Source organism: Neurospora tetrasperma, assembly GCF_000213175.1.
Source record: "Neurospora tetrasperma FGSC 2508 unplaced genomic scaffold NEUTE1scaffold_81, whole genome shotgun sequence".
NCBI lineage: Eukaryota > Fungi > Ascomycota > Sordariomycetes > Sordariales > Sordariaceae > Neurospora > Neurospora tetrasperma.
In genome coordinates, this window is record NW_009799179.1 from 5090866 (window position 1) to 5118382 (window position 27517).

General features: G+C 52.5%; 11 protein-coding genes across 11 annotated transcripts; 7 read left to right on the forward strand and 4 right to left on the reverse strand.

Annotated features, from left to right (window-relative positions):
• Nucleotides 1–407: 407 nt before the first annotated feature.
• On the forward strand, nt 408–3329 carry NEUTE1DRAFT_126114 (uncharacterized protein; the record flags this gene model as incomplete). Its single annotated transcript, XM_009857980.1, has 3 exons — nt 408–412; nt 1757–2023; nt 2093–3329. The coding sequence occupies 3 exons, from the start codon at nt 408–410 to the stop codon at nt 3195–3197; spliced, it is 1377 nt and encodes a 458-aa protein (XP_009856282.1).
• Nucleotides 3330–5367: 2038 nt separating this feature from the next.
• On the forward strand, nt 5368–7101 carry NEUTE1DRAFT_91180 (uncharacterized protein; the record flags this gene model as incomplete). The annotated part of the gene is made up of 1 exon (XM_009857981.1): nt 5368–7101. The coding sequence occupies one exon, from the start codon at nt 5368–5370 to the stop codon at nt 7099–7101; it is 1734 nt and encodes a 577-aa protein (XP_009856283.1).
• A 3893-nt stretch (nt 7102–10994) lies between these two features.
• Nucleotides 10995–14209, forward strand: NEUTE1DRAFT_133256 (uncharacterized protein; the record flags this gene model as incomplete). The annotated part of the gene is made up of 4 exons (XM_009857982.1): nt 10995–11255; nt 11333–11626; nt 11680–12126; nt 12182–14209. 4 exons carry the CDS (start codon nt 10995–10997, stop codon nt 13583–13585), a joined length of 2406 nt encoding a protein of 801 aa, XP_009856284.1.
• Nucleotides 14210–15236: 1027 nt separating this feature from the next.
• On the forward strand, nt 15237–15710 carry NEUTE1DRAFT_150148 (uncharacterized protein; the record flags this gene model as incomplete). Its single annotated transcript, XM_009857983.1, has 2 exons — nt 15237–15637; nt 15700–15710. 2 exons carry the CDS (start codon nt 15463–15465, stop codon nt 15708–15710), a joined length of 186 nt encoding a protein of 61 aa, XP_009856285.1.
• A 525-nt stretch (nt 15711–16235) lies between these two features.
• Nucleotides 16236–17092, reverse strand: NEUTE1DRAFT_126117 (uncharacterized protein; the record flags this gene model as incomplete). The annotated part of the gene is made up of 2 exons (XM_009857984.1): nt 16236–16654; nt 16764–17092. The coding sequence occupies 2 exons, from the start codon at nt 16951–16953 to the stop codon at nt 16236–16238; spliced, it is 609 nt and encodes a 202-aa protein (XP_009856286.1).
• A 440-nt stretch (nt 17093–17532) lies between these two features.
• NEUTE1DRAFT_150150 (uncharacterized protein) lies at nt 17533–20529 on the forward strand (the record flags this gene model as incomplete). The annotated part of the gene is made up of 4 exons (XM_009857985.1): nt 17533–17674; nt 17778–18139; nt 18218–18569; nt 18625–20529. 4 exons carry the CDS (start codon nt 17533–17535, stop codon nt 20421–20423), a joined length of 2655 nt encoding a protein of 884 aa, XP_009856287.1.
• Nucleotides 20530–20596: 67 nt separating this feature from the next.
• Nucleotides 20597–22587, reverse strand: NEUTE1DRAFT_91189 (uncharacterized protein; the record flags this gene model as incomplete). The annotated part of the gene is made up of 1 exon (XM_009857986.1): nt 20597–22587. One exon carries the CDS (start codon nt 22404–22406, stop codon nt 20811–20813), a length of 1596 nt encoding a protein of 531 aa, XP_009856288.1.
• A 372-nt stretch (nt 22588–22959) lies between these two features.
• On the forward strand, nt 22960–23513 carry NEUTE1DRAFT_114584 (uncharacterized protein; the record flags this gene model as incomplete). The annotated part of the gene is made up of 2 exons (XM_009857987.1): nt 22960–23381; nt 23414–23513. 2 exons carry the CDS (start codon nt 22960–22962, stop codon nt 23511–23513), a joined length of 522 nt encoding a protein of 173 aa, XP_009856289.1.
• A 298-nt stretch (nt 23514–23811) lies between these two features.
• Nucleotides 23812–24316, reverse strand: NEUTE1DRAFT_105626 (uncharacterized protein; the record flags this gene model as incomplete). The annotated part of the gene is made up of 4 exons (XM_009857988.1): nt 23812–23833; nt 23875–24059; nt 24130–24182; nt 24253–24316. The coding sequence occupies 4 exons, from the start codon at nt 24314–24316 to the stop codon at nt 23812–23814; spliced, it is 324 nt and encodes a 107-aa protein (XP_009856290.1).
• A 323-nt stretch (nt 24317–24639) lies between these two features.
• NEUTE1DRAFT_118873 (uncharacterized protein) lies at nt 24640–25288 on the forward strand (the record flags this gene model as incomplete). The annotated part of the gene is made up of 1 exon (XM_009857989.1): nt 24640–25288. A coding segment is annotated over one exon (579 nt), but the record flags the coding sequence as incomplete, so codon positions are not given.
• Nucleotides 25289–26162: 874 nt separating this feature from the next.
• On the reverse strand, nt 26163–26597 carry NEUTE1DRAFT_56089 (uncharacterized protein; the record flags this gene model as incomplete). The annotated part of the gene is made up of 2 exons (XM_009857990.1): nt 26163–26340; nt 26509–26597. Coding segments are annotated over 2 exons (267 nt in total), but the record flags the coding sequence as incomplete, so codon positions are not given.
• Nucleotides 26598–27517: the final 920 nt, after the last annotated feature.

Here is a 27517-nt window from a genome sequence, read left to right on the forward strand (position 1 = left end):
AGAAATGAACGGAGAGTGTAGAGTGCCATACCGCCATACTCGTGACACGTATGCGCGCGTGTTTTGCTTTGGGTCGTCTTTGCGATTTATTGCAGTTTCTTTTAGACGGGAAGGTGTAGTAGTACTGATGGGCCATGAAGAGGTGTTATAATTGCACGGGTGTTGTTGATACAACGGTTTTTTTTTGGGCGTTCAGCTTTGTTTTCCTCGATTGTATCGTCTTAACTCCGCATGTGGTCGGTCGCAAGTGGCCTGGTATGTTGAAGTTTGTAATAGACGGCAAAGGGCAAGAAAGGAGCAAAGGGTGACAAACAGACAAAGAGCTGGAATAGGACACAGGATGCAAGCAAAAATGGGAATGATATATCCTCGATGGAGGAGGCGTTGGGGAGTGCGAAAGCGTCAATATGGCGTAAGTTTTGGATCACGTCTATGGGCGGACTGCCTGTCGAGCTTCATAGAATGAAACAGAAGCAAAGAAATGAAGCGAGGCACTTGAAAGCAGATAAATAGACCAAGTAGCCGCGGTGGCGTTAAGACTAAGAAAATTCCACATATAATTCCACTTGGTTGTAACGTTGATGGGAATGGTGTGGATGAACCTTTAATGAACTGGAGACAATTCAGGACGGCTGGATGGACCTGAAGAGGATCAACTCTTCTTTGGGCTCTGGCCACCTCTAGGCTTGCCTGGCTGGCAGTACCTAGGTTATCAAATGACGTTACGATATCGGCAGCAGCACAAATGGGCGGCAAAGTCGTGGACCTTGTAGAGGTAGCCCAGCAGTGGTGCCTCTTAGGACATAAGATGATGGCTGATACCCGTCAGTCTGTCACATACCTGCCTTAAAAACAAAGGGATGTAGGGGTGGATGGGGAGCGAACCGGCTTACTGATGGGCATAAAGAGGACGTTTCAGCTTGCCTCTCTCATATCTGTCGTCCTATTTCTAACAGTCTCCCGAGAACACGTCAAGTGTCGCGCAGTGTTTGTTAGCTACCTCTAGGAGTCTAGATGCTTAAAAGCCAATCGTATCCCCGAACTCATCCACCTCCTGCCTTCTCATGTGGAAAAATAACAAGGCTTAGGAGTCACACAATCTGGTCGAGGCAGCTGATTCGGAGCCTTGTAAGACTTGGGCAGGTGGGTGTCCAGGGTGCCGGAAACGGTCAGCTCGCTGCTGATCTTGATCAGCGCACCCACTCAGTCAGTTCTGTCTCTTTGTGAGTTTCGAAGCGGACGGGAAGAGGAAGAGGAAGAGCTTAGGTCCCCTGTCGCTGTCACTTTCTTGGTGGGGCAGTTGACAGGAACACTGTCAGGAACATTTCTTGGCATGCAGCTGCGCTCCGGTGCTCACAGATGCACAATTCGAGCTCCGTACCTCGCCGGGTACCTTAGGTTGCACACACCTTGCCCCACCTAAATGATAAGATCAGGGTCCCGTCTGCCGGCGGCGGGCTTGCATTCGAAGGCCGCCGATGCCGGTCGATTTTGCCGGAAGCCCTCAATCATGGCGGGGATCGTGGATACCGGACGGGGACGGATGGGCTATCGTGAAACCCGACGCTCCATACGGGACGAAGAAGAATACTCCACTGAAGTCCATCCCAACCATGTGATGACGACATCTGTTTACTTGTGATTTATCCTCTACACCAGAATCGATTAGTATTTCCCGGCTCATACGATCAACTATTCCATACGTACCCCAAATTCGAGATCCATTGCGTCAGTTCAGTGCTATAAACATAATGAGGACTTCACGCATCCTGGGAAGTGCTTTCGCCCGACCAAACCTTAATGCTTTAACATCGTCGTTGCCCTTGCCCTCTCAAATATCCCGTCATATCTGTAGCGCGGCTTCCGGTTTACCGCGCGCAACGCAGAAGCATACACGAACTGCCCAATTTTCATCCTTGATAGGCAAGACTGGTGGCCTGAGCAGGAGTAACGGTCGAGAAGCTCGCACATACAACACCAAGAGCACGCCGAGCGAGGCACCTCCATTTGCCTTCGCCTTCGAGTAGGTCACTCCCCGGTACACCCACCTTGTTGTGTTACTCCGTCGTCTCTAACAATCCCCGAACTGCAGTATCGATGGCGTCCTCCTTCACGTCGCGACGCCCATCCCCGGCGCTCCCGAAGCCCTCAAGTTCCTGAACGACAACGACATCCCTTTCATTCTCCTCACCAACGGCGGTGGCAAGCACGAGACCGAACGAGTCAAAGACCTTAGCCAGAAGCTTGGTGTCGAGCTCACCACCGACAACTTTGTCCAATCGCACACGCCGTTTCGCCAGCTCGTTGAAGGGCCCGACAGCCTGCGGGAGAAGACCATCCTCGTGACAGGCGCCAATGCGGAGAAGTGTCGACTCATCGCCGAGGACTACGGCTTCCGCAACGTCGTCACGCCGGCCGACATCCTCAAAGCTCACCCGGAGGTCTTCCCTTTCGACCCGCTCCTCGACACCGTCTATACCGCTACTGCGCGCCCGCTGCCCAGGCCCATCTTCACGCCCGGGTCCGGCATGCGCCTGAGCGACGCGCTCAAGATCGACGCTATGTTCGTCTTCAACGACCCGCGCGACTGGGCCTACGACATCCAGCTCATCGTCGACCTGCTCCTCTCGCAGGAAGGTTACGTGGGCACGTACTCGCCCAAGAATGGCGACGCCGCTCTACCCTCGTGTGGCTGGCAGCAAGACGGGCAGCCGCCGCTGTACTTTAGCAACGCGGACCTGCTCTGGAGTACGGGATTCCACCTCCCGCGTTTCGGGCAGGGCGCGTTCCAGGCCGCCGTGGTGGGCGTCTGGCGGCGATTGACGAACGGCCATGAGCTGCAGCGGCGGGTGATTGGCAAGCCGTACAGCGAAACATATCAGTTTGCTGAGAGGGTGCTGACGACCCATAGGCACGAGGTACTGAGGCGCCGCGGCCACCATGAGCCTGGCACGCTGAAGAGCGTGTATATGGTGGGTGATAACCCGGAGAGCGACATCGCGGGGGCGAATGATTTTCAAAGTGAGGCTGGAACGGAGTGGTGTTCGATCTTGGTGCGGACGGGCGTGTGGAGCCCGGAGCATGCGGGGGAGAAGGCACTCCAGGGGAGATTCAAGCCAAAGGTCATTGTGGATGATGCGCGGGAGGCGGTCAGGTGGGCTTTGAAGAGAGAGGGTTGGACTGGTCCGGCGTTGTAGGGCTACAAGATGAGAGAGAATGATTTTGATTCAAGTTCAGCGCATTTCACGGCATCTACAGCACTTCTACAACATTTCAACCACGTATATACGTTTATCTAGAATCTACGAAAACCGAGAAGTTCCAAGCCCGGTCTCTTATCACTTCGGTCGAGTATCATCAGTTGTGCTAATTCACAATCAGATACGAGAACAATCTCCAAGGGAGGAGGACATCGACACTAACTTGGACCACTCGACGGCATCCTCCGCAGCACCGGATAGTCCCGCAGATTCATGACCACTATAACATTACGAGGTTCCGATCGACACAGTACAGTGCTTCCTCGGGACTATTTGGCATGGGACAGCATATCTTGTCAGTTTTGATCGACGTATCGGGCATTTATCTTTACACTACAGCCAGCCATCATCTGGTGTCATGTTAGTAACGTTCTTTGATCACTAACGACGTCCAACGTAGTGTTCTGCACATCTTTGACATCCGTCTCCCTTCGTTTGTCGTCTCTATGAGCTCCCTCGTGATTTATCACGTCCGTCCAGCTGCAGCAGCAGTGAGCCACTCTTCCAACCAAATGAACGAGAAGCCAACCCCAACGCAGCGCGTGGCCGGCGGTCAAAATGCGCAAATATGGTCAAAGAAACAAAATGGCAGAAAAATAGCAACTGTTTAGTGCGGCCATTTGGTGATTTCGATAAGATCACATGGCGGGCAAAGGGCCGTTATCAGCGCCATGTTGCAACGTCGAAACAAGAAAAAGAAAAGAGAAGGCGCAAGGAGAGATGATCTTTGTTGTGCACGACTCAACGCAGCGGAGGCCCTGACTGCAGATCCTCTTTCAGACGTCAAGTTTGCTCCCTTTTCCATCATCAAACATGCTATTCGAAATCGGTTTTCAAAAACAACCGCTGGGAAATCCCCTCGTACTTCCACTTTTGCATCATGCCAAGGCCAAGGGTTTTTATTGCACGACTCATGACAAGCCGTGACATAAGTCGATTTTTCGACCGATTTGCAGCATTCAAACTTCCGGAATCGAGCCGACTAGCCCTTGCTCCATGCACCCGCTCATCCCATCTGAGACGCCAACCCAAAGCTCCGGCTCAAAGCCGAGGAAGCAAATTCCCTCGTATGGATGGCAGTTTGACTTATCGCCTTGTATCATGAGGGTTCAGATTGAAGGGTAGGTTGCTGGGGAGATAAACCGAAACATATCGCAGAGAGGCGATTATTGTCTCAATGTTTGGGCAGCTTCTCATTCCATTGTCTCGGCCATCGGTGGCATTCATTCCCTTTTGTTGCACTAGCTATCACCACGGGTACCTTCAGATCGGGAGGTTAGATGCATCATCGCACCCTTTGTCGCTCTCTTTTGTGGCTCAGGAAGAACACATGATGGACTGTTTGGACCCTTTCCCGCCACAGCTTGAGGGCTTCCCGACGTGTGGACGTGCTTGGTAACGGGGGTACGGCAATCAATTCCCTATCACGTACAACACCACTCTCCTTCCAGCCCCGTCCTCCCTTGTTTGTCATATCACAAACAAAGTGCCACTTATGCCCTAATCCGACTTCAGCTTGGACCAACGACGTTTACGAGCCTCGAAGTGGCCAAAATAGAAATCCTGGGGATGGTTGGATGCATATTATACACAATAGGATAAGCTGGGGAGTCGATGCCGTGGTGACACGGAGTTGCCCGGGGCTACTGCTGCGTTCCAGTCGAAACCCCCATGAATTCAAGGTTCAGCCTGGACTGTCATGTGGCGTTCCAAGCGCTTGGTTCAGTAACGCGATGGTGCGATGTGGAGGACTTGAGCCGACTGGGTGGCTGAGGATGCGCTTCTTTCATTCCTTGTGGAAGGCTTTTGTTTTTGTTTGGATTCGTCCTTTCTCCCAGTGTTCCATGCAACAACGTCAAGTACATATACGCCTTGAGACTCTACCCACACCTGAAGGTGTGAGACTCAAGCGGATCGTCGACGTGAATCCCGCAGGATGCTTTAATCTCTTTGCTTCTTTATGGTATATCACTTACCACTTCCATGTCCGGATGAGTCCCAATTAATTTGTTTTACACATTGATAAACTTCCCGTCACCCTGCTCCAAGTTTGCTCACACTGATGCCTCTTTCCTGTCTTGTTTTACAGATACTCAAGGCATAAACAATGGACTTCCACAGCCAGCTTCCCGGCCGGGACCCGCGTCCAACCCTTCAAGTCATCACCACGTATCCTCCCCAGTCCCAAACATCAAACTACTCCTACCCCTTGTCAGGAACATCTCCGGGCCGCGAGTCTGTTGGGTCCGATATCTCATCTGTACCGAGCATGGTCGAAGACCAAGGCTCTGACATCTCTGCCGAGGAAGAATACCAGTATGACCACACCTCCAGGACCAGGGGGTCATGGAACTGTTTTTGGAACAACACTCGAGCACACGAAAAGGATCTCCAGACGACAAACACTTTAGCACGGCCCATTAGCCACCATGCTGGCAGATGCACAACCCCCAGCACACCGGAAAGGAAGAGGAGCAGCAGGCCAACTTTGACATCATCACGGCCGGATAGCGGCTTCGCCCAGGGGAACAACCAATGGCCTCTGACTCCTCCATATACCAGTCACAGTCACCAGGTGCCTCGGACATTCAACAAGCCCCTTCCCTCACCAACTTACTCACTCTTCCCGCCAACGCCGTCATCTGCTGATAGCAACTCTTCTTCGGTGCCGCCACCAGGGAGACCATCTTTCCCCCGGCCATGGACCTCGGACACCTTACGGCTGGAGCAAATCCCACCACCACCACGATCCCCAGTAGTGATGCGCAGGAAGTCGGGCTTCGGTAGGAAAAGGAAACTGGGGGGCGAGCCGCTGGCTGTGACCGTCAGTCCACATAACACCAAGTCGCCAACGACCTCAACATCAGCAAGCCTGGTCTTCCGGGCAAGGCCATCCATCATCCCTGTCCCCTCTTCCACAGGCAATTTCTCGCAGCAGTTGGCTCCTACAACCTACCAGACGGAGCAGTCCTCTCTCTACCTTCAACCTCCCTACCTCACCCCAATCGATTTCCGCCGCCCATCCCCCACCAATCTGCATCGCAATTCCTGCAGTGGTGCCTGCCCCAGACCTCTTAGCAGCAGGGACCAGCACCAACAACAGATAAGGACACATCAACAACAAGAAATAAAAGAGCGACCTCTGCCCTTTCTCCCCCTTCCCGTCCAACCACAACAACGACCTCCTCGATCATCACCTCCTTCGCCAGTAGTTTTCCCAGCACCTCCAACATCACCACTGCCACCTCTGCAACCACCACCACCACCACCACCGTCGCCGCCACCACCACCTCCTCCTCCTCCTCCTCCTCCTCCTCCTCCTCCTCCTCCTGCTGCTGCTGTTGCTGTTCCTCTTCCACCTGTCGTCTCAGTTTTCGAAACCGACTCGGACGATGAAGAGGTCGACTCAGACACTGGATCAGACGAGCACAATCATTTCGGTGCTGCTGGAGGGGTTGTGGAAAGCTTCGCAAGGCGGCTTATGAGGAGTTTATTCGGAGCCCAAGGGCGGCACCATTACCGTCACGACACAGATCGTCAGACCCAAAAAAGCCATCATCATCATCATCAGCGGAGTACTAGTGATTATACTCGCAGTGCGGCAACCACAACAACAACAACAACCACAACACTGTTTCACAAGGCTATTCACCTGAGGCGACCACGGTCTGATGGGGGCGGCAACCAGAGTCCACAGCTCGGGGCGGTGATGGAGGAGGCTGAACACGGATATAGAAAGAGTTGTAGCAATGCCAGTGAGTGCGAGACTGGGAGTAGCGCGAAGCAAAATGTTTTGGGAAGACGCGGGAGGTTTTGGGGGAGGAATGGTAGTCGATCGTGACTTTGGTGTTAGATACAAGTGACTGTCGTGGTCAGTTGGTGACATATCATCTGGGGAGGTCCTGAAAAGACGGCGGGAGGTTTTATGGTTCTTGTTGATATACATTTTGGGAGTTGATATGGTTTGGACATATTGATGGATGGATGGAGTTGGCGCAATGGGTAGGGTGTATACAGGACATCGGAGGGGATCGGGTTTACATACCTAGGTAGGTAGGCACTTGCCTACAACACATACATAATTCGCCCATTGTCACTTGGGCAACATCAATTTTACATATGATTATCTATCCACAGTGAACTTCATCTGCTTCTTTGATATCTTGATTTTTGTTTGTGTGCTGTGCTCAGTTTAGTCTTCATCATCATTGTCGTACAACTCAAATCAAAAGAAATAAAAGACGCGCTCGGATGTGTGGAAATGTAGCTGATGCTTGTGTTAAACGCTGACAATGCACTCACGAGAAAGGAGTGACGTATCGGCCCCGAACGTATCTTTGGTATGGATATCCAAAAGGTTGGATGAGAGAAGGATTGAGCCAACGTACACATTAAGTAACGACGTAGTGCAGTCGGTCATCATATCTTGCGGTGCCTCACGAGTACCAACTGAGTTCCTTTCGGTAGGACGGCTGATCATCGGATACCAAGAATTGTCTGTGTAACGCGTATATTGCGGTACTCTCTCTTTCTTTCTTCTCGATCCTCGATGCAGTGTTTTGGAGAAACTCTCGGTTTCCCACATGTCTTCAGCTCCTTCCTCTTGTCAATACATACAGAGAGACGGAGAAAGCATAGGGCATTACCGCAGCAGCTGTTGATACTCTGCTGCGTACAACCAAACCCTGGATGGTGGCGCTCTCGGCGGACTTCAAAAAAAAAAAAAAAAAAAAAAAAACGAAAAAAACCGGGTAAAAAAAAGGAACAGTGAACAGCGACGGACCACGTTGAGGAAAGATGCTGAGTGGACTGAGTTGGGCAACATAGGTATATTAGCCAGATCTTGGGCGTCAGTCAATAAATTTAAAGCTGATGCTATTTTGGTGATTGAGCGGTCTCGGCCACTATCGTCTCGGTCATGTTGGTGTGGTACAGCCGTATCTGCGGACGAAGCCAAGACACCCACCGTCCTCAGAGGAGTGATGTTTGGAGGCATCGACCTGATTCACAAACGGTTTTTGGAAGTTTGTCCTGCTTTTCCCGTTTTGATGTATGCATTCAAAAAAAAAAAAAAAAAAAAAAAAAAAAAAAAAAAAAAAAAAAAAAAAAAACCGACTTTCTTTGATAACGATGGAGAGAGAGAGAGCGGTACCTGGTGCCAATGATTTGTCACATGGCTCGTTGGAAACTCGACACCCCAACAGAGCTTATCGGACGAAGAGAAGAGTAACTCGCTCGGCACTCGCAAGATAGTAGTAGCCGACCAGACTGCCCTGCCTGCACAACACACAGTACGAAATTTTGGGATTGGTTCAGGAGAAGCGAAGGATAGGTCATTTGCTGGTTATCGTTCATGATATGTAGACAACATCATTTGGCGTCTCGGCGGCGTGATGGAATGGAAAATGAGGGGGGTGGACCTGGGCAAGAATGCAGCGTCAGTGGTAGGGGTGGGTGGTTGAGAACCAAGACACAAGCTGAGATGTCGTGGATGCTTGGAATTGACTTGGAAGGGGTACAGTCATGAAGTTGTTCCAGAGATAAAAGAAACGTCTGAGATTGGTTCTGGAGGCTCGGCGCAGGTCTTGACCGTCCGTCTTGGACGAGGGCGTTGGGAGGTACTTTGTACTATCGAGGCCATATCTCGAGATTGCGTGTTCCGAGTGCCGGCGGTTCTAGGTGGACGATGCCTGCCGAGAGATTGGAGATGAGATGGAATCCCGCTCAAAGGCTGGGCAACCACAGGGCATCTGCGGGGCGGATAGAGACGGGCAGTTCCTTCTCAGTGTATTATTTCCTCAGACCCCGAACGGTGGAGACTTCCCACTGGTTGTCGCTCCCTGTAGCGGGAGTAGACTGTTCTTTTCCATGTCCCAACTTGGCTTGAATCAAGGACATTCCATCTCATTTTCACATTCCATTACATACCTTACATCTTTCACCTAGGACTTCGTGGTAACATTCCCGATCCCATCACGACGATGTAATGGGCCCGGGCTAGTGGCCCGCATTTTTTAAGCATTTGCATGCCCGCCGTCGGCCGTCGCCTAGTCAAGCACTAGCTTGAACCCATCCCCACCATCATGGCCACTGGACCACTCAGAAACCACGGAGAAACGGTGGCACGAACGGTACACTTGCCGGGATCGATCCTACGAACCTACCAGATTCCCCAGAAACGAGAGGCAGCGAAATTGATGAGAAAGTGGCAAGCCGTCCTCCTCAGAACTGCTGCGCCATATCGCCCCAGTTGGCGGAGATGATGCGAGGCAACTCTGTTTTCCGCTGCTTCGCCGGCGCTGTCTGAGACTCTGAGTGCTATCTGTGTAGCCACTGCTTGCCTGTTGATTCAACAAGGCCAAAGAGCCACTGGTGCAGGACAGAACAGCAGCTGAAGAATCAATGTTAGGTATATATTTTTCAGCAACGAGACACAGGGGCAGCTATCAATACGAAGGCGGCGCCGTCAGAGTGCAACATTGCCATTTTGCTCTACTTCAAACACTGCTACCAGCAATGGGACGGATCAAAAGGTCCTTCATCGGCCTTATCAAACGAAACGCTATCCGCACATCAAGAGCCGACTTTGTAAAGTCACCATGTGTTTCGCGGAATCCATGGGCCCATGATATTCGAACAACATCGCCGTTCACAGACTGCTAGTATCGGTCCCAGTACCCATTCGAACAATTGATCCATATTCCCCATAATGATCGCCGAGGTGAAGTTTGGACAATCATTCCAGCCAGTCAGCACCCGCCCAGCGACGGGGACCAGAGTGCGAAGCGGAAAACGCTCACGCCAGCCTTCTCCTCCATCGTCACCCTCTGCCCTGAGCCTCTTTACCCATCGAGCCCATGTGGTTGCCCCCGCTTCAAGATACCCTCAACCCCTGTCGGTCTCGCTTGAACCCACCCTGTAGTTGCCCTTCGCAGGCCCTCGGGGCCCATTTAGGCAGGTCATCACTGGCTGGGGCTGCATCTTCCGCCATGGCTAGTGCTTCCAGAAACGGTACAGTTCGATATCATGCATTGCCCCTCCCACATTTTCAACCGCAACTAGTGTACTGTACTGGCTCCCAGCACTGCCCTGGCCGACAAGCAAGTGAAGAAAGAGGTGTGGTGGTGCCCTGAGGTGGTGGTGGTGGTGGTGGCCCTGGTGGTGGTGTTGACCGTGTGAGCCGTGGTAGCCCCGGCACACAGTCACCCACTGGACATCCACGCACCCACGACATATCTACACAGTATCTTCACACCACGCTAGTCCATGCCACAATGAGGTGCGAAAGGCCAAGACTTCGACCGGTCTGAGAGAGGTCCAAAAGAGGGCTAGAGAGACGAGCCAAAGAGAACCCGGGACTGGTCCAGAGACCGGCCTGGCGTGAACTCGGAACCCACATTTTTGCTATCTCCCTATCATCTCATCCGTCTCTCCTTTCATCGTCGTCTCCCTCAGTCGACATTCCATTTACAACACTTTTCCTCCGTCATAACCCTTTTGGATTCTTACCTCTTCGACTCACATCGTAGCCTTATGTTCTAAACGTCGACGGTCGCTGGAGTCGAGGCAGCGATGTTTACGCTTCGATCAGCTTACTAACCATCCAGCTGTCAAGTTTTATCCGTCGCTTTACGGAATTGCCCCATCAGATCGGCACGAACCCGATCGTGTTCCCGCTTTGCTTTCCCGGCTTGGTTGCATGGGAGGCATAGCGAACCACGCTTTTGCTCCAAAATGCTTCGCAATTTTTTTCGACGACGGCACGGCGATGAGGATGTTATGCCGGATATGGTAGACGATGGATCGCTGGAAGGTGACTCGACTGGCATTGAGGCCTTGACTGCACTGAAGCGGTTCGAAAAGATGCATCGCCTGGACCCAAACCTACCATTGGACGAGCTGGACGAGGTCGAAACGGCTTTGAATAGCGCAAACATCGAGAAAGGAACCGAGATCGACCAAATATTGGCTGAAGACAATTCCCCATATCCAGAAGTGAGATATCCCGCTTCATCGCTCTGCGTGTCATGATCAACACCGATTTGGATTCTCTCTAACACCGACTTCAAAAGGTTCGAGCTTCAGTACGAAATTACGATGTCGAGATGCCCGTCAACACCATCCGGGCCTGGACTATCGGCGTGTTGCTTTGCACTATCGGTTCCGCTGTCAATATGCTTCTCTCGCTGCGAAACCCTAGCATCTCGTTGTCGACTTTGGCTATCCAACTCATAGCATACCCCATCGGCCTGGGCTGGGATCTCATCTTCCCCGACCGTGTTTTCACCGTATTCGGCATCAAGTTCAACCTCAAACCCGGACCTTTCAACTTCAAGGAACATGTCATCATTGTTGTCATGTCCAATGTACGTCTGACCTTCTGTTATGTTAAGCCAGCCGCTAACTTCTTCTTCCTTAGGCTGCGTATGGCGGTGGTGCTTTGTATGCTACTGATGTCATTCTTGCTCAGGAGATCTGGTACAAACAGTCATTCGGCTGGGCCTGGCAAATCCTCTTCGGCATCTCGACGCTCTGCACTGGCTATGGGCTTGCCGGTTTGGCAAGAAGGTTCTTGGTTTGGCCCGCTGCCATGATATGGCCCGCGGATCTCATCAACTGCACACTCTTCTACACCCTCCACGATCACTCGCCCTCGGATCCGGCAAGGACAAATGGTTGGTCAATTAGCCGATACCGATGGTTCTTGATTGTCATGGCTGGATCATTTGCGTGGTACTGGTTTCCTGGCTATCTTTTTCAGGGACTATCTTGGATGTGCTGGATTACCTGGATCTGGCCCGACAACGTCATTGTCAATCAGCTGTTTGGCGGACAAAGTGGATATGGGCTATTCCCTATCACTCTTGTGAGTGGTTTAAAATGACTGGGCGAGATCAGTTTCGTGTGCTGACTCTCTTTAGGATTGGTCTATCATCTCTGGATATCTCCTGTCACCCCTCGCGTCGCCATTTCATGCGATCGCCAACGTCGTCGGCGGTGTCACGTTTTTCTTCGTTATTGTCTCCCTTGGAATCCAATATTCGAATATATGGTACTCAGCTTATTTGCCAGTCCAAGAGTCGCACTCGTACGACAACACCGGAAAGAGGTACGACGTTTTGCGCATTCTTAACGAAAACCTGCATTTCGACGAGGCCAAGTACCACACATACTCGCCGCTTTACCTCCCCACCCAGTTTGCCCTTGCATACGGGCTGTCTTTTGCAGCTGTCGCAGCCGTCATTGTTCATGTTGGCCTCTATAACGGCAAGGACATCTGGAATCAGTGGAAGTTGGCCCGCCATCAAGAAGACGATGTCCACATGCGCCTCATGAAGAAATACCGTGACGCCGAGGATTGGTGGTATATCATCCTATTTGCCGTCATGCTTGGTATGTCCTTTGCCGTGGTGTGCGCCTGGGACACCGGCTTCCCATGGTGGGCGTTTATCATCTGCATATTGATTCCGGTGGTGTGGACCATTCCGATCGGAATCATTCAGGCCATTACCAATATTCAATTAGGACTGAACGTCTTGACAGAGTATGTCATCGGCTACATGCTCCCCGGCCGCCCCTTGGTCATGATGATGTTCAAGAACTACGGTTATCTCGTCATGTCGCAGGCGCTCTATTTCATTCAGGATCTCAAGCTCGGCCATTACATGAAGGTGCCACCTCGTGTCATGTTTTGGTCCCAGCTGATAGCTTCGGTTTGGTCCGCCATTGTCCAGATCGCCGTCATGAACTGGGCGCTCGGGGCAATTCCCGATATTTGCACAGACGGCCAGGCCAACCAATTCGATTGCCCCAGTGCCAAGGTATTTTTCACTGCATCCGTCATTTGGGGTGCGATTGGACCGGCCCGCATGTTCTCCGGTAAAGCACTGTATAGCTCTTTACAGTGGTTTTGGCTCGTTGGTGCCGTTGCTCCCGTGATTTCGTGGTTTTTCGTTCGACGGTATCCGCGCTCGCTTTGGCGCTATGTCAACTTCCCGTTGGTGTTTGGCGGTTCAGGCTGGATTCCGCCCGCAACTGTTTACATCTACTACTGCTGGGGCATGGTCGGCACTGTTTTCAACTTTTTCATTCGCCGTCGGAAGACGGGTTGGTGGCTGCAGTACAACTACCTCACCTCGGCCGCCCTTGACGTTGGCCTTTTGCTGTCGACTCTCGTTATTTTCTTTACCCTTACACTATCACACACCAAAGCGCCAGAATGGTTTGGCAACACAGTTGCTAAGAGCACCATGGATACGACCGCCAAAGCGGTACAGAAACTCGTTCCGCCAGGAGAGATCTTTGGACCTCGCGAATGGCCATAGTCGCAAGTCACGAGTCATAGCGAGGGGTCGGACGAGACAGGAGGAGTTTTGGAGTTTGGTTTAGGTATTTTTTCTCGACGGAGTCTATGATTTGGGATACCTTCGGGATTGGCGGCAACTTCTTGGGATTTTGGTTATGAACGGAAATTGACAGGCACAGCCGGCACATGTATGCCGCGCACAACATGAAGGGGTTTTTTGACATTTACAGGATATTGGCTTATGTGAAGGGGCTTACTCTCGTGGGTGTCCATGGCCTTCGTATGGTTCACGGAATATTATGTAGCATTTTCGGGTTTTCGGCGAGGAGATTGAGGACGTCCCGTGCTATGTGTCCTCGATAGGGACCTGCGCAAAGCTTGGGGGCTTGGGTTATGACGATACGCATATATCTCTCAACGCTGCGGTGCGATAAGTAATGATGTATTCCATGGAAATGTCTGACGGTTGACATATACCTGCACCGGTCTGCTGATGCGCTGCCTTCCCGCTTCCAGTATCCATGAGCATCATGACAAATGTGGGTTCTCTACCGCCAAACTCTCTACCGGACTAATCATCCTCTTTCCTTGCAGTGTCTGTACCAGTCATATATGGTTACCAATGGAAATAACAGCAAACCTTTCAACTTGTTCTTTGACATGACTGACCGGTCTTGATGATCGTCAACCCATGAAGCCATTCCGTACGTCGGTAGTATTGCAACCAAGTCGACCATGGGTTTGCGTCACTTCTCAGTCGACGGAAGGCATCTTCCCCCAATTCAGTGTTTCCCAACGCTCTGATTGATCTTCTTTTCGAAACACGCAATTCCGGACTCCGTTCGCTTCGTATGTACCTACGGCATCCGACTTTTCGATTCTGTCGGATTTCGATTATTGAACGCGAACTGTAAGCTCTTACTATCCCGCAAGGTTCTCACCCATGTGTGACTAAGAGGCTGTACAGGAAGGAGGTACCCTGATCATACAGGATAAGCGGTGTGCCACCAGATGCCATTTCACGCTTCAGTCGATCCCGCCGTCTTCGAGCTGCCCTGCTAAGGATATCGCAAGAAAGAATTATGCATGGCAGGCACCATCGCTGATGTCTCTTGAAGACCTGCTCCTTCCTTCTTTCTCCTCCTCTGCATTCAAAAATGAACTATCTCCCAATATGTGAGCCCCATTCCCCTGGATATCACCTCAGTCAGGGCATCGACGACCTGGGAAGGGCTGTATCTAGTTATTTCTTTGTTCAGGTTGTCGGGGATTAAAAAGAGGCCGTTATCCCGGGTAATCCCATCCCTTGCTCAGGAACAAACATCGTTTTGTTTCTCTCTCTCTCTCTTTTCGTATTTCGACAACAACCACCTCGATTCGGTCGTTCGTTCTTCTGAACGCCGCTGCTCTTTCTTTGAAAAATCTTGAGGCAGACACACAGAAAAATCACCACTTCCCCATAAGTATTTGTGTCACGTCAGCAAGACAGTGATCCCACCGCAAGGTGACAGACACTCTCTAGTAGAAGCAAGAAAACTGCTCTACACGTTACAGACACTGGATCTGTTATTACGAAGCAGTCATCTTCAAACACCACGGCCTCGGACATCATCTTTCTCAGCCCGTCACTGATATACTCCACCTGTCAGTCGGTTACCGACAACCACACACACAATCACTCACCCTCAAACACCTGCAAACTTCCACGTTTTGTTTCAGACCAAGCTCTTTATTTCCATCAACCAGCCAGTTAAGTCAGCCTGTCTGCTCGAAGACACCTACTCGAGATACACAAGTCACATTCACTGCACAAACTTTCACCCTGTTCTTCGAGTCTTCGACCGGCAAAATCCCAGCCCAGCCCAACATCTCACCATCCGGCCGCCCATCAAAACCATGCCCAGAGGCCGCGGTTCAGGTTATGACTTCCCAAAGCCGATTGGCGCCTGTCCGCCGCCGAAGCCTTCATCCGGTGTTATTGGTACTGGTGTTTTGAAAGGCGGCAGTAATGATGGTAGTGATGGGAGGGATAAGGAGAAGGGTACTGGCGGTAGTGGAAGTCACGGTGGAAGTGGATCGAAATAGTAGTGGTGGGGAGAATGAAGATGACGTGCTTATGTATCGGTGATGTAGGGGGTTTCTAAGGGAAAGGGGATTGTGACAAATGCAAGGCATGACGGAGAATCTGTGGGAAGATAACAAAGGAAGTGTGTTTGTAGCCAGAAATTTAGTAACTGAGAGGGACAGTTGGTAAGGGTAATCTGCCTTTTATCCCGAGGAAGATAGATAATGATGGGGATGAGGTTATGGTTTGCTTTATAATATTTTTCTGTGCATTGGTCAATGTCAGCTCTATGATCGACGGCCTGATGGAGATGTGTGACAGTCAAGACAAAGGTGATACGGAGGATATTTGGATTCATAGAGATGCTCGCCTCCAATATAGATCCTGGCACGAAAAAAAGAACAAAAATGCTGGAGTATAGAGATTTATACAAATTCACCATCTCTTACTAAAATTCGTCGTTTCATCTCTCCTCGGACCATTTCCGTCGTCTCGTCATCATATACACGTTCCGGGCATTCGTGCCTTCCAAACTCGCGCTTTCACTACCACCCTCTTTTCCCCTCCCAGTACTAGAGGTACCTTTCCCTATCAGCTCTCCCTATCATTTCCCCCCATTCCCGCTGCCGCCCTCATCCCCCTTCTCATCCCCCTCCCCTTTCCCTATCCTAGGCTCATCAACCTTAACCCCCACCGCACCATCCCTATTAGCCCTCCACACCCCTCCCCCCTCGCCACCAAACTCCTCCCGCTTCCACACCTCCACTTTGGCTTTACACTCCTCCAACGCCTCTTCCCCCGCCCTCCATGCCGCCTGTCTGTGCGGAGATGATACAGCGATCAAGATACTTTCCTCTCCGATGGGGACCACACCTAACCTGTGTACCATCGCTATCCCCTTCAACCCGTGCTTGGTGAGAATGGAGCGGCATATGGTTAACATGGTGCGCAAAGCTAGGGGCGCATAGGAGGTATAGGAGAGGTGCTGGACAGGGAGGGAGTTGAAGTTGTTACGGGTGGTGCCTTGGGTGGGTTGTGTTAGTTGATGGGTTTTAATGGGATGAGAGGATGGAATTAAGCGGGAATAGAAGTGGGGGAGGAGGAGGAGGAGGAGGAGGAGGGATGAACGAACCAGCAAAGATGACAATGGCCCCTGCTTCTGGGGAGCGGACTCGGTCTGTAACGAATTGGTAGTTGAGGTGGTCGTGGGTGAGGGCTACGTAGATGCCGGGTTCTGAGATCTCGGTGGGTTTTGCTGGGTTTGTTTGTGGCGGTTGAGCTTGAGCCCCATCATCGGTTTGGGTTGGTTGTTGAGTTGCCATGCTTGATGACTAGAGTCTTGATGAGGCGTGAGATGTTTGACTTTCTGGTGGTGTCCTAAGCTGTAGGCTTCAAGCATGAATCTGTTGAGTCAGGGAGTGGTTATTGTCGTGAGCTATGTGGAGTGAGAACTGGTGAGTTGGTAGATGTGGACTGGATGTGTGAAGCGAGAGCAAGATGTGATATGAACGGTCTTCCTGAGTAAGTATTAGGTATATATCAAGTTAGATGTTAGTCAGTGGTGGACATCAATGTTGTAGTCCACTTCGTTCCTTGTACCTCTTAGGTGGGACTTGGCGGAGCATAGTGTAAGATACGGTTACGCATGCCGTAAGTTACCCGATAAGATAACGAGCGGGAAGCCATTGTTCGTTACCTACAATCATCGAGCTCTCGCAACTTCTCGCAATTGCCATTCACCAACCACAGAGAGAACTGGAAGCTTTCCATCACTTGACGGAAGATTTCATTTTCGCAACGCGCAACCTCAGTTTATAAGAAAATCATCCGATCGCAGAACGCTTTCAAGATACGCGCGTCAAGCAACCCACCATTCGCGCTTCTCATGAACCCGCGCCGCAATGCCTGAGGATTACGCTTCCAGGGCGCGCGACACAGGTGGCTACCGTCGTCGCAGTCGTAGTCCACCACCAGCATACTCGCGCCTACCGGGCTCGAACGATCTGAGACCAAAAGACGGCGAGTACTACCGGTCGAGAGAGGGTAAAACCTGAACAAGCCTGGACGATGGCCATTTTTGTGCCTACTACAAGTTGCTGCCGAGCTTGCCATGGCTAACTTTGGTTGTGTCTGACACGTAAACAAGATGCTCTAAGTCCGTCAAGAAGCCTCAACTACGACAATGACGGCGAATATCGCGAAGGCGGCGGAGACAATGACGGAGATAGAGGCAGGCCAGACAGAGGAGGTGGTAACAGATACGGCGGCGCTCATCGGGGAGACTGGGGCAGACACGGCGGCGGTGATGGTGGTGGTGGTGGTGGAGGAAGACACTACGACGTCGACGATTACCGAGGACGTGGTCGAGGGACAAGTCCAAGCGGTCGCCATAACGGAGGGTATAGGGAAGGTCAATCTTCCAGGCGACACAACGATGCGCCCGCGCCCGCGCCTGGAGGCAAGATTATAGTTCTCCAAGGTATTCCAGAGGACGCCACCGAACGCGATGTGAGTCTACCCCCGTATTTATGCATTCACCGTGTAGCTTTACAGAGATCCTAAAACTCATTCTTTGAACCCTTACAGGTTCTCTACGGCCTCAATCTCGTCACTCAAGATCCGCACATGTCTACCGACCAGATCAAGATCGTTCGATTCCGATACGACAGCGCCGGCCGCCGCCTTGCGGTCGTCGAGTTCAAACGACGCGCGGATGCAGAGACCTTCATGGAACAGTATCATCCCGATGTATCGTTCCCTCTCGAGCACACCCGTGGTGCCAACTCGGAATATATTACCCTGGATATCTTCTTCGAAAGGAATCGTAGTGACATGGACGACTTTCGTGGAGACGATGAGGACTGGGACTGCTTCAAGTGCGGTGCAGTTAACTTCTCATACCGTGCTGCGTGTTTCAAATGCAAGACAGAGAGATCTGGTAGGTTTTCGTCCCGTTTTGCTTGTCCTGGCAGACTGTTAACTAACGGGCGCAGATGATGCCAGTTACGGCTACGGTTATGGGGGCCCATCAGCGGGTCCTCTCCTAACAGGAGAAACCGACGAAGATCCTCAGCAAATGCCGTCACAGTATCTCGTAATCAGAGGTCTGGAGGCGTCAGTGACCGAGGAAGTTCTCGCCAGGGGCGTCATGAAGCTGTTCCGCGAAGAGACGACAAAGGCGCCTACCGGTACCCACAAATTGAAGTCGACAGCGCCGGGCAGCAACACTGCAAATCTGGGCGCAAAACCCGGTAGTCTACGCCGCGTCTTTCTGATACGGAACCGGAAGAGCAATGAGTCGTGGAGATATGGTTTTGCCGAGTTTGCGACGGTTGAAGACACCAAGAGTGCAGTCGCAAAATTTCGCAATTCCCCTAGGTTCACAATTGCGTCCAGAGCGGTTGTTGTTTCGTTCATTCACACGGGTGTCTTCATTCCGGCCTTTGAGGTTGGCCCGGACGAGGATCCACGCTTTTCCTTCCAGCCCATTTACAACCCTACTATTCGATTAAAGTACTGGGACGAACGTGTTTATCCTAGCATCCATGTTGTCTCGGTTGAACCTAAATCTGAGCCTGAAGGCGCAGACAAGTCTTCCTACCAGAAAGATGGCAGCGCTACGGACAATCCTCTTACCCGTCAGGCTAGCCTTTTGAAGAAATTCAAGAAGAAAGAGCCTGCTCCTGGCGAGAAGGGCATCGCAATGGCGCCTCAAATGCAGATGTGGGCAAAGAAGGCAGCGGAACTACATGGAAAGAAGCTGGCTGCTGCTGGAGGGGGTTTGGGTACTGCAGGATTGGAGGCGGACGACGAGGACCAAGAGCCAGATGGACCTTTGAATCCCCACTGGACTGATCAGTACCTCTCATATGCCGACTGGGACCGCATGATATGCCTTCTTTGCAACTGGAAGGTCCCTTCGCAAGAAACCATCAACAATCACGGACACATCCCCTACACACGGGAGGACCTCCTCATCAGCCACGAAGTTATCGTTCACAACCACTTTAAAGACCCAGAAACCAAAGAAAAGGCCGCCGCCAAGCTCGTCTCGCTCGGTAACGAGCCCCGATCCATCGCCCGCCGCACCCCTCGCCTCAAGCACGACGCCCCGCCTGTCTACACTTCGTACGCCGACTTCGACGCCCTCTACTGCCACCTCTGCCACCGCGCCTTCAAGCACGCTGAAACTGTATGGCGCCACGAGCAGGAAAGCGAGCTGCACAAGCGCATGCTTTCCGACGCTCAGGCCAAGGAGCGCGCCGTCGCCGAGTTGGCCGCAAAGGGCAAGGTGCTGCTCACTATGGTCCCCGATAAGAAGCTCCGTCGGGAGGAACAGCGCACGCAGCGGTACCGCGACAGGGCAATGGAACGCCGGCAGGCATTCCTGCAGCCCAACAAGCCAGGTGGTCAATTGTCGAAGCAAATGCTTGCTGGGCTAGGCGCATCCGTTTCTGCTGGTGGAGACAAGCGCAAGGAACAGCAACAGCAACAACAACTACAGCATGCAGCTGATGATGAGGCGGCAGCAGCAGCGAAGAAGTCCAAGGGCGCGGGCATGTTAGCCAAGATGGGCTGGACTACTGGCGCAGGTCTGGGTGCTGAAGGCACGGGACGCACACAGGCCATCGCGACGGAGGCGTATGCGCCTGGTGTTGGACTGGGTGCGGAGGGAGGCAAGTTGGGCGATGCGAGTGAGGAGGCAGCGAGGAGGACGAAGGGGCAATTTTCGGACTTTGTGGAGAAGACAAGGGATAAGGCTAGAGAGAGATTCGAGAAGTTGCAGGAGTAATAGCTTGCGGTGTAGTTCATGAACGACTATGGGGGTCCCGCCGCTAGCCGGCTCTTCAGTTGCTCAACAATTAGTTCACTTGCTTGAATGACATTTTATACCCGGATGAATGACAACCAATTTTTCTCATGTTCTTATTTGTCATAACAACCCATTACCATCTAGCCGTAATAGAGAATAAGATTATTTGATTAAGTTTCCTGATGCAGTAGTAGCATATTTTGCGCTGGTAGTCATGTACAGTAACCGCTATTTACGCTACCATTGACCGCCCTTTATATCCAAGGTAAGCGGTATGTAAGTGATTGATCCTATATTCCAGATCACAACCGTCGTATATATTTGCCGTGCAAGATATGTCCACCTTAGTGGAGGTTGTGTATGCAACTACAGGGCAACAACCGCGCCTCCAACAAGGGCAAGGAAGCCCATGAGCGACGCAACGGCCAAAGCACCAACAGCACCTCCCCTTGCACTTAACCCGGCCGCGGCGCTATCCGTCTCCTTGGCCCCCGAAGCAGCCGTCCCCGTAGCAGCAGTCGACCCAGCAGTGACAGTCTCCGTCTCCTTGGCGCCGCCGTCCTTATCCGTAGAAGAACCCGATCCGGATTCCGCATTATTGCCCGATGGATCACTGCTTGTCTGCTGCTCCTTCACACCCGTCAATCCACTCGGCAACCCGCCATCCGCCCCGCTAAGCTCGACAATATCGGTCGTCGTGCTGTTCAGGTTCGCCTGCGCGATGCCGATCTGGTGGTGCGTGAGGTCGTACACAACATAGGCAGACCGCAGAAAGGTCTCACCGAGGAGGGCCCAGTCCTCATCGAAGTTGTCCTCTTGGAAGCCGGCGGTGCTCTGGATGCCGAAGATGCAGGCGTTCTTGAAGGGCATCTTGAAGGGGAGCTCGGATTGGGTCTCGCCTAGCAGGTCGAGGACGAGTTCCCAAACGGGCACGGAGATGGTGGCGTTGGAGCCAAAGGTAAAAGACAAACGCAGGTCCGGGTTGGAGGTGAGGTACTGGCAGTCGATGAAAGTCAGGCCGGTCCAGATCTCGTCGACGTAGACGGATAGTTTGGTGTGGATCTGGTCGGTGATCTTGGAGGGCAGGTAGGAGAGGGTGGTGCCGGAATCGAGGATGGCGATGGTCGAGGTCTGGCTGAGGGACGGGTCGGTGGAGATGATCTTGGTGGTCTTGCCGTTCTTGGTCAGGGCGAGCGAGACACTCTGCATCTCGACTTCAAAGTGGATGGGCTCGGCTTGCCCCTTGGCCAGGTAAATGGGCAGGATCGACAGGTCGCCAATGAACTTGTCCTTGTCGATGCCGCCAAAGAGAATGCTACCCGTGTCGCTGCGGCGGTCGTTGAGGTAGAGAGAGTAGGCCTTGGTGGTGATGAGCTTTTGCGCGACGAACTGGTCAATCAGGTTGGGGTAGCGTTGAGTGGAAGCCACGTTGGAGGAGTAGCCCACGCCCAAGATGCCGGCGCCGCGGACGGTCTTGGTCGCATAGCCCATCTGCAGAGACTTGATCGTGGTTCCGCCAATATTGAGGTCGTCCGTAATGTAATCACCCGCGGCAGTGCTATTGTCGAGGTAACGGATCTCGAAGCTATCCTCCTCTAGGACCTTGTACGAAGAGCTCTTGGTCGGGTTGTAGGTCTTATCGCACGAATCCCCCCATTGCCGCTGAATTGAAGGGTCGGTGCATAAATCCGCCTTGTAGCTCACAACCCACAGGTCGCTGCTTCCCGTATCCAACACAACGCTGACTTTCTGGCCCGGAGTGCCCACAGTGACCTCGGCATAATAAGCACCGCCGGTAATGTTGTTGATCAGGGCCTGGCTGTAGGTGTCGCGCTTGACGTTCTGGCGCACGTTGCCGACCCTGAAGTGAGGCACGCCTCTGTTGAGAGGGAAGTTGACGACACCATTCTCGGCAACGGCTACTGAGGCCAGGGCCAGCAGAGTGGCCAAGGTAGATTTCATAGCAGCAATGACCCCTTTTCCAACGGCACAGGATGCTGTGGGAAGTTGAGACGGAAGCGAAAGGGGGTTAAGTAGATCGCATTAAGGCGGAAGCCGTCAACAGATGTCCACAGTTGTTCACGCGGTCCAGAACCGGTATGGAACGGGCTGGCGAACTCGACCGGGTCCTCCTTGAATCGGATCGGATCGGTGTGTAGCCTCGTCGAGGGTGGATACAACGATGGGGGAGAGGAGCGGAGCCGCTTTGCAGAGTCTCGCGAGTCTCTCGATTTCCGGTTGCTCGGGTACGTCAAGCGCAACAAAAGGTTATAAATAAGAAAGCTGGAGTGATTGACGCCCTTTTGATGTTGAGGAGTAAGCCGAAGAGCCGGCCACCTGGATGATGGAAAGCAACTCAGGAGCAACCCCGGCGGCGGCGCATAGCTCTTTTGGTTAGCCTTGGGCGTTGCAAACCGAAGAAAGAATTGGACGAAAACCAAACATTGGGGTGTGGCGTGGACGGGGGCTCCCCGGACATCTTTCAAGGCAGCCCTCCAGGGGCAGAAGCTTCCCCATGTTCAATTTCTCCATGGGCGCCGATGAAGCCCTCCTGACCCTGGGAAAAGAGCCACGGGGAGCCAACGGCACAAGAAGCCAAGAAACTACTGCCCGTATCCGACGTTCAATAGCAACGTGCCCGCCTGTCAGCTGCTGTGATGCCAACCACGGCCAACCTATCAGCCAACGACAAACGACCACCAAGGCAACTGAATACCACCCCCAGAACCTGCCATTTCCTCAGCACTCTTGGGTAATTTTTCTTGACGCGCGTACTTCCTTTGTCTCGTGCGAGAAAGAAAGCAAGAAGAAGAAGAATGAATTCTCGCCCAGCATCAATCCAGCTTTGTCATGCTTCGGCCTCCCACTCCAAGGCTCCATCCTCTCAGCGAATACCACGGCTTACGTCGTTCCAGCCTGCGTTGATACACCTGCGGTGTAGGTCGATCCTCTCTGACAATTTCCTCCAGTTTGAAGCGCGGTCGTGAGGTTGCGCTGGACGCTGCGTCACTCGAAAATCGAAATGAGTGGTTCGGTTGGTTCTGCACTAAGCGAACGGCTCCAGGTTGAGGCTCGATTTGTCGAGTCACAATCAAAAAATTTCCCTCTAGAGATAAGCCGGGTTGGGCCTGGAGGCTAGCGCCAGTTCACCACTTTTCGGTCTAATCTGGGCAAGGGTTGTGAACGAAGAATCCTATCGTCTGGTAATGCTGAAGATCGTTGCTGAGAGATGAAGGTAGCAGAAGAGGGTGGGGAGTCTCAGAAACCCAAATCATGGAAGTCAAATGGAAGACGGTGGACTGTGGAGGGATGAGACCAAGGGAATCTTCAAGGAATCGATGTCAACAATCTTCAGATACACACACGTTCAGCCCCTCACTAAGTTTATACTATAGTCACTAGAGGTACACGACACAGGGGCATCTGCCACCGGGTCCACCGACTGCTTTGTTCCTCCCCCCGTTCGCCTGCTTGTAGGGCTGCTTCGATGTTCTTACAGCGTACATCGTCTGATAAAAAAGAGGCCCAAGCGGCCCAGGTCCGGCAGTTTTTAGGTCGGTTTCCATGGCAGTGCAAGAGTGCGGCATAGCTTTCAACCCAGAGGTTCAGGTCATTCTTCTCAATTTATAACAACCAAACACACAATATCCGACATCATGGGCCGATTCGAGTCTTGAGAACAGACCTGGGACGACGTTGTGGTTAGTGGTAGTGGTGGTGGTAGTTGAACGATAAACGCTGGACGTGACGGTCAAACGAGTCCCCAAAGGTCCCCCGTCGGACGGATACGGTCCGGCGCTGATCAGACCCGACACGTGGGACGGCATGCCACCACGGACTCTGCTCGGCCATGGTGTGCAACCAGTCTGCATTGTGCATTCATTGTGCAGCAGCCCTACGACACTAAAAAGACACCTGAAAATTTTGTCCTGCTTCGCTAGTGAGCTGGACTGGAGAGGGGGTTCATGGGTCATTCCACCGTCGCCGAAAAAGAAGGCCGTCGACACCCGGTCCACATCCCGAGGGGGTTGCAACTGGAGGTGCGACCCGCTCTTGTTCTTATCAAAAAGAGTCATTCGTTCCTGAAGGATTAATCCGAGTCACTCATCGAGTGATCTCCAATCGCACCTTCCGATCGCCCCATAAAGACCACAACATACTTACTGCACTGCGCAGTTTTGCTTCCGTCTTCTGATCCGTCCAGTTCCGTCCCGTCCACCACCACCACCAACAACAAAGCAGATCACCAACAACAACCGCAACCATGTCGATTCCCGTGGTAACCACCATTGAGCTCCAGTCGCTGCCCAAGTTGACCAGCGGCAAGGTCCGCGACCTGTATGAGATTGATGACAAGACACTGCTGTTCGTTACTACCGACCGCATTTCGGCGTACGATGTCATCATGGCCAATGGTGTCCCCCAGAAGGGCGCCATCCTCACACAGCTTACTGCTCACTGGTTCAAAGTCCTCGGGGAGCGGATTCCAGGTCTCAAGACGCATTTCATCAGCCTCACTCCTCCCCCCTCGGTCAGCGATGAAGACAAGTCCTTGATCCGGGGCCGTAGCATGCAGGTCAGGAAGCTCAAGGTCTTCCCCATCGAAGCTATCGTTCGTGGCTATATTACTGGTAGCGCCTGGAACGAATATCAGAAGACGGGCACGGTCCACGGCATCCCCCAACCTGCCGGCCTTCAGCAATGCTCTCCTTTCCCCAAGCCCCTGTACACCCCGAGCACTAAGGCAGAGCTGGGCGACCACGACGAGAACATCTCCCCCGAGAAGGCGGCCGAGATTGTTGGAGACAAGTACGCGGCGCGCATTGAGGAGTTGGCGCTCAAGGTCTACTCCACTGCGGCCGAGTATGCGCGCGAACACGGCATCATCATCGCCGACACCAAGTTCGAGTTCGGCCTGGATGAGGAGACGGACGACATTGTTCTCATTGACGAGGTCTTGACCCCTGACTCGTCACGCTTCTGGCCGGCCAGCGAGTACGAGGTCGGACGGGACCAGGACAGTTTCGACAAGCAGTTCCTGCGCAACTGGCTCACTAAGGAGGGGCTCAAGGCCAAGGACGGCGTCGAGATGCCGCAGGAGCTTGCTGAAGCCACGAGCGCCAGGTACAAGGAGGCCTTTAAGCTGCTTACGGGCAAGACATTGGAGGAAGCCCTTGGTGAGCTTTGAGAGTTCTACAGGATGGGGCTTGTTTTGTTGGGTTTGTTGTTGTTACTATGTGATTGATAGTTTGCTGGGAAAAGGAGTGACCGGGAAAGGTCTTCAAAAGGACTCGGCACTGTAACGAAAATACTGGATACACTCAAAAACAGGAGGCTGAGAAGGGGTATTGTGATAGACGCAAAAAAAAGACGAGGCGTGGAATTTGTCAGTCGGGGTATGGCAGGACAAGCAATTCCCAGGCCGAAGAAAGTATCAACAGGTTATGTCTGACCGCTGGTGATAATGGAATGGTGAACTGGTATAAGACCAGAATCAACGTTAACAGATTCCCGGTCAAACTGTTGATCGGGTTGGCACTTGGGTTAACAGCACGACCACGGAACATTCGGGTCACCTCAGGTTTGACACAAGTACCTCCAGACGGAGGATCAGTCAAGGAAAGCTAGGTTGATAAAAGTTCGTGTTCTCGAAAAAAAAGGGGGGTCTTTTGTTTATTTTAGAAACTGTTGCAAATCATCATCAGATACTGCAGCTAATCAACTCGTCGAGCTGGCATGTGCGCTGCAAAATCCAAACCGCCAACCCTCAGATCTGCGGCCACCATTCCGGCCTGCCCGCCCGCCGTTACTTCCGTAGTCCCGCCAAATGGGCATCTCCCGGCAATGTATTATGACGGAAGGCAGCGATGGAGGTGTCCCGTCGAATTGATGGAGGCTTTCGAGGAAGCTACTACAGCTGTCATCCGAGGGCGTGCAGACAGGAGGAGGTTCAGGTCTTAAACAGATACCTATGTACAACTACAGTGAGTCGCATCTCCGGTCTTGGTGAGAGACATTATGAATCTTGTGACGGTCGGCGACAAACGGGGCGTCTCATGTAAACTGACCTTCGACTGGCCAGTGACACTGCAGCCCAAAGTCCTTGTAAAAAGAAGCCAAGAAGCCAACCCAAATCGGGCCGCGATCGCCCTTCCTCCATAGGGTGGTATTCCACTGGATTCAAGGGTTTTTGGAGCATCCTGCACAATTCGGTTGCATTTCCCACTGGATGCTTTTCCCATCCGTGCCCATCCACCTTTCCCAGTTTCAATTTTGCACGGTATAGCACGCACGAAAAAGGACGACAGACTCTCTATCACGTTGCCCATTTTGGGCCCTACATTCTTGCCCTCCATTTCCTCACAGTCTGCGATTTCAGTCCGACATCCTTGAATACTAGCCTACCGCGGACGGTGATACCTAGGTACTACCTGGCCTGAGCCCAATTCGACTTTCAACACCAAACAAGAAAGGGTCGGTATCAACACATCAACTGCCCATCTCCTGCGGTCAACCTACCTATTCGATAACTACTCCGGGTCTTTACCCCCCGGGCACCTGATTACTCACTCACCGGATATCGTGACGGCCCGGGTATAACCTGACTGCCAAAAACGCTCGCCAACCCTGAACCCAAGGCTGGAAACGTGGAACCTCAATTCACCTTTACCCCATACCTCACCTCCACTAATCATCCCATGTCTACCAGTGCTTGCGTGTATACACATGGGATATTGTGCTAGCACCGAATAGCACCGGGCCTACAGCAGCAAAATACTACGACACGCCACGATTCCAAGGTCCTCCAAGGTCCCCTCCTGTCGGTCCCCGTCCCCCGATTCCCCGGACCATCTCCCTATCGTTACCTTTCGCCAGGTCGCGCGTCGGCGCTGCGCCTGCTACACCACTAACCAAATCTTCGTCCCGGTCGCCCATGTGACCTTTCTAGGTTCACCTGCTTGGGCCTGTTTTCGCTCTCTTGGTTTCCGAATCCTGTTTCTTTCTTCTTTGGAAAGGTTCGGTTGGTAGCGGATATTCCTTCAGTCCTTGCAAGAGGTTCACGATAAGGTATC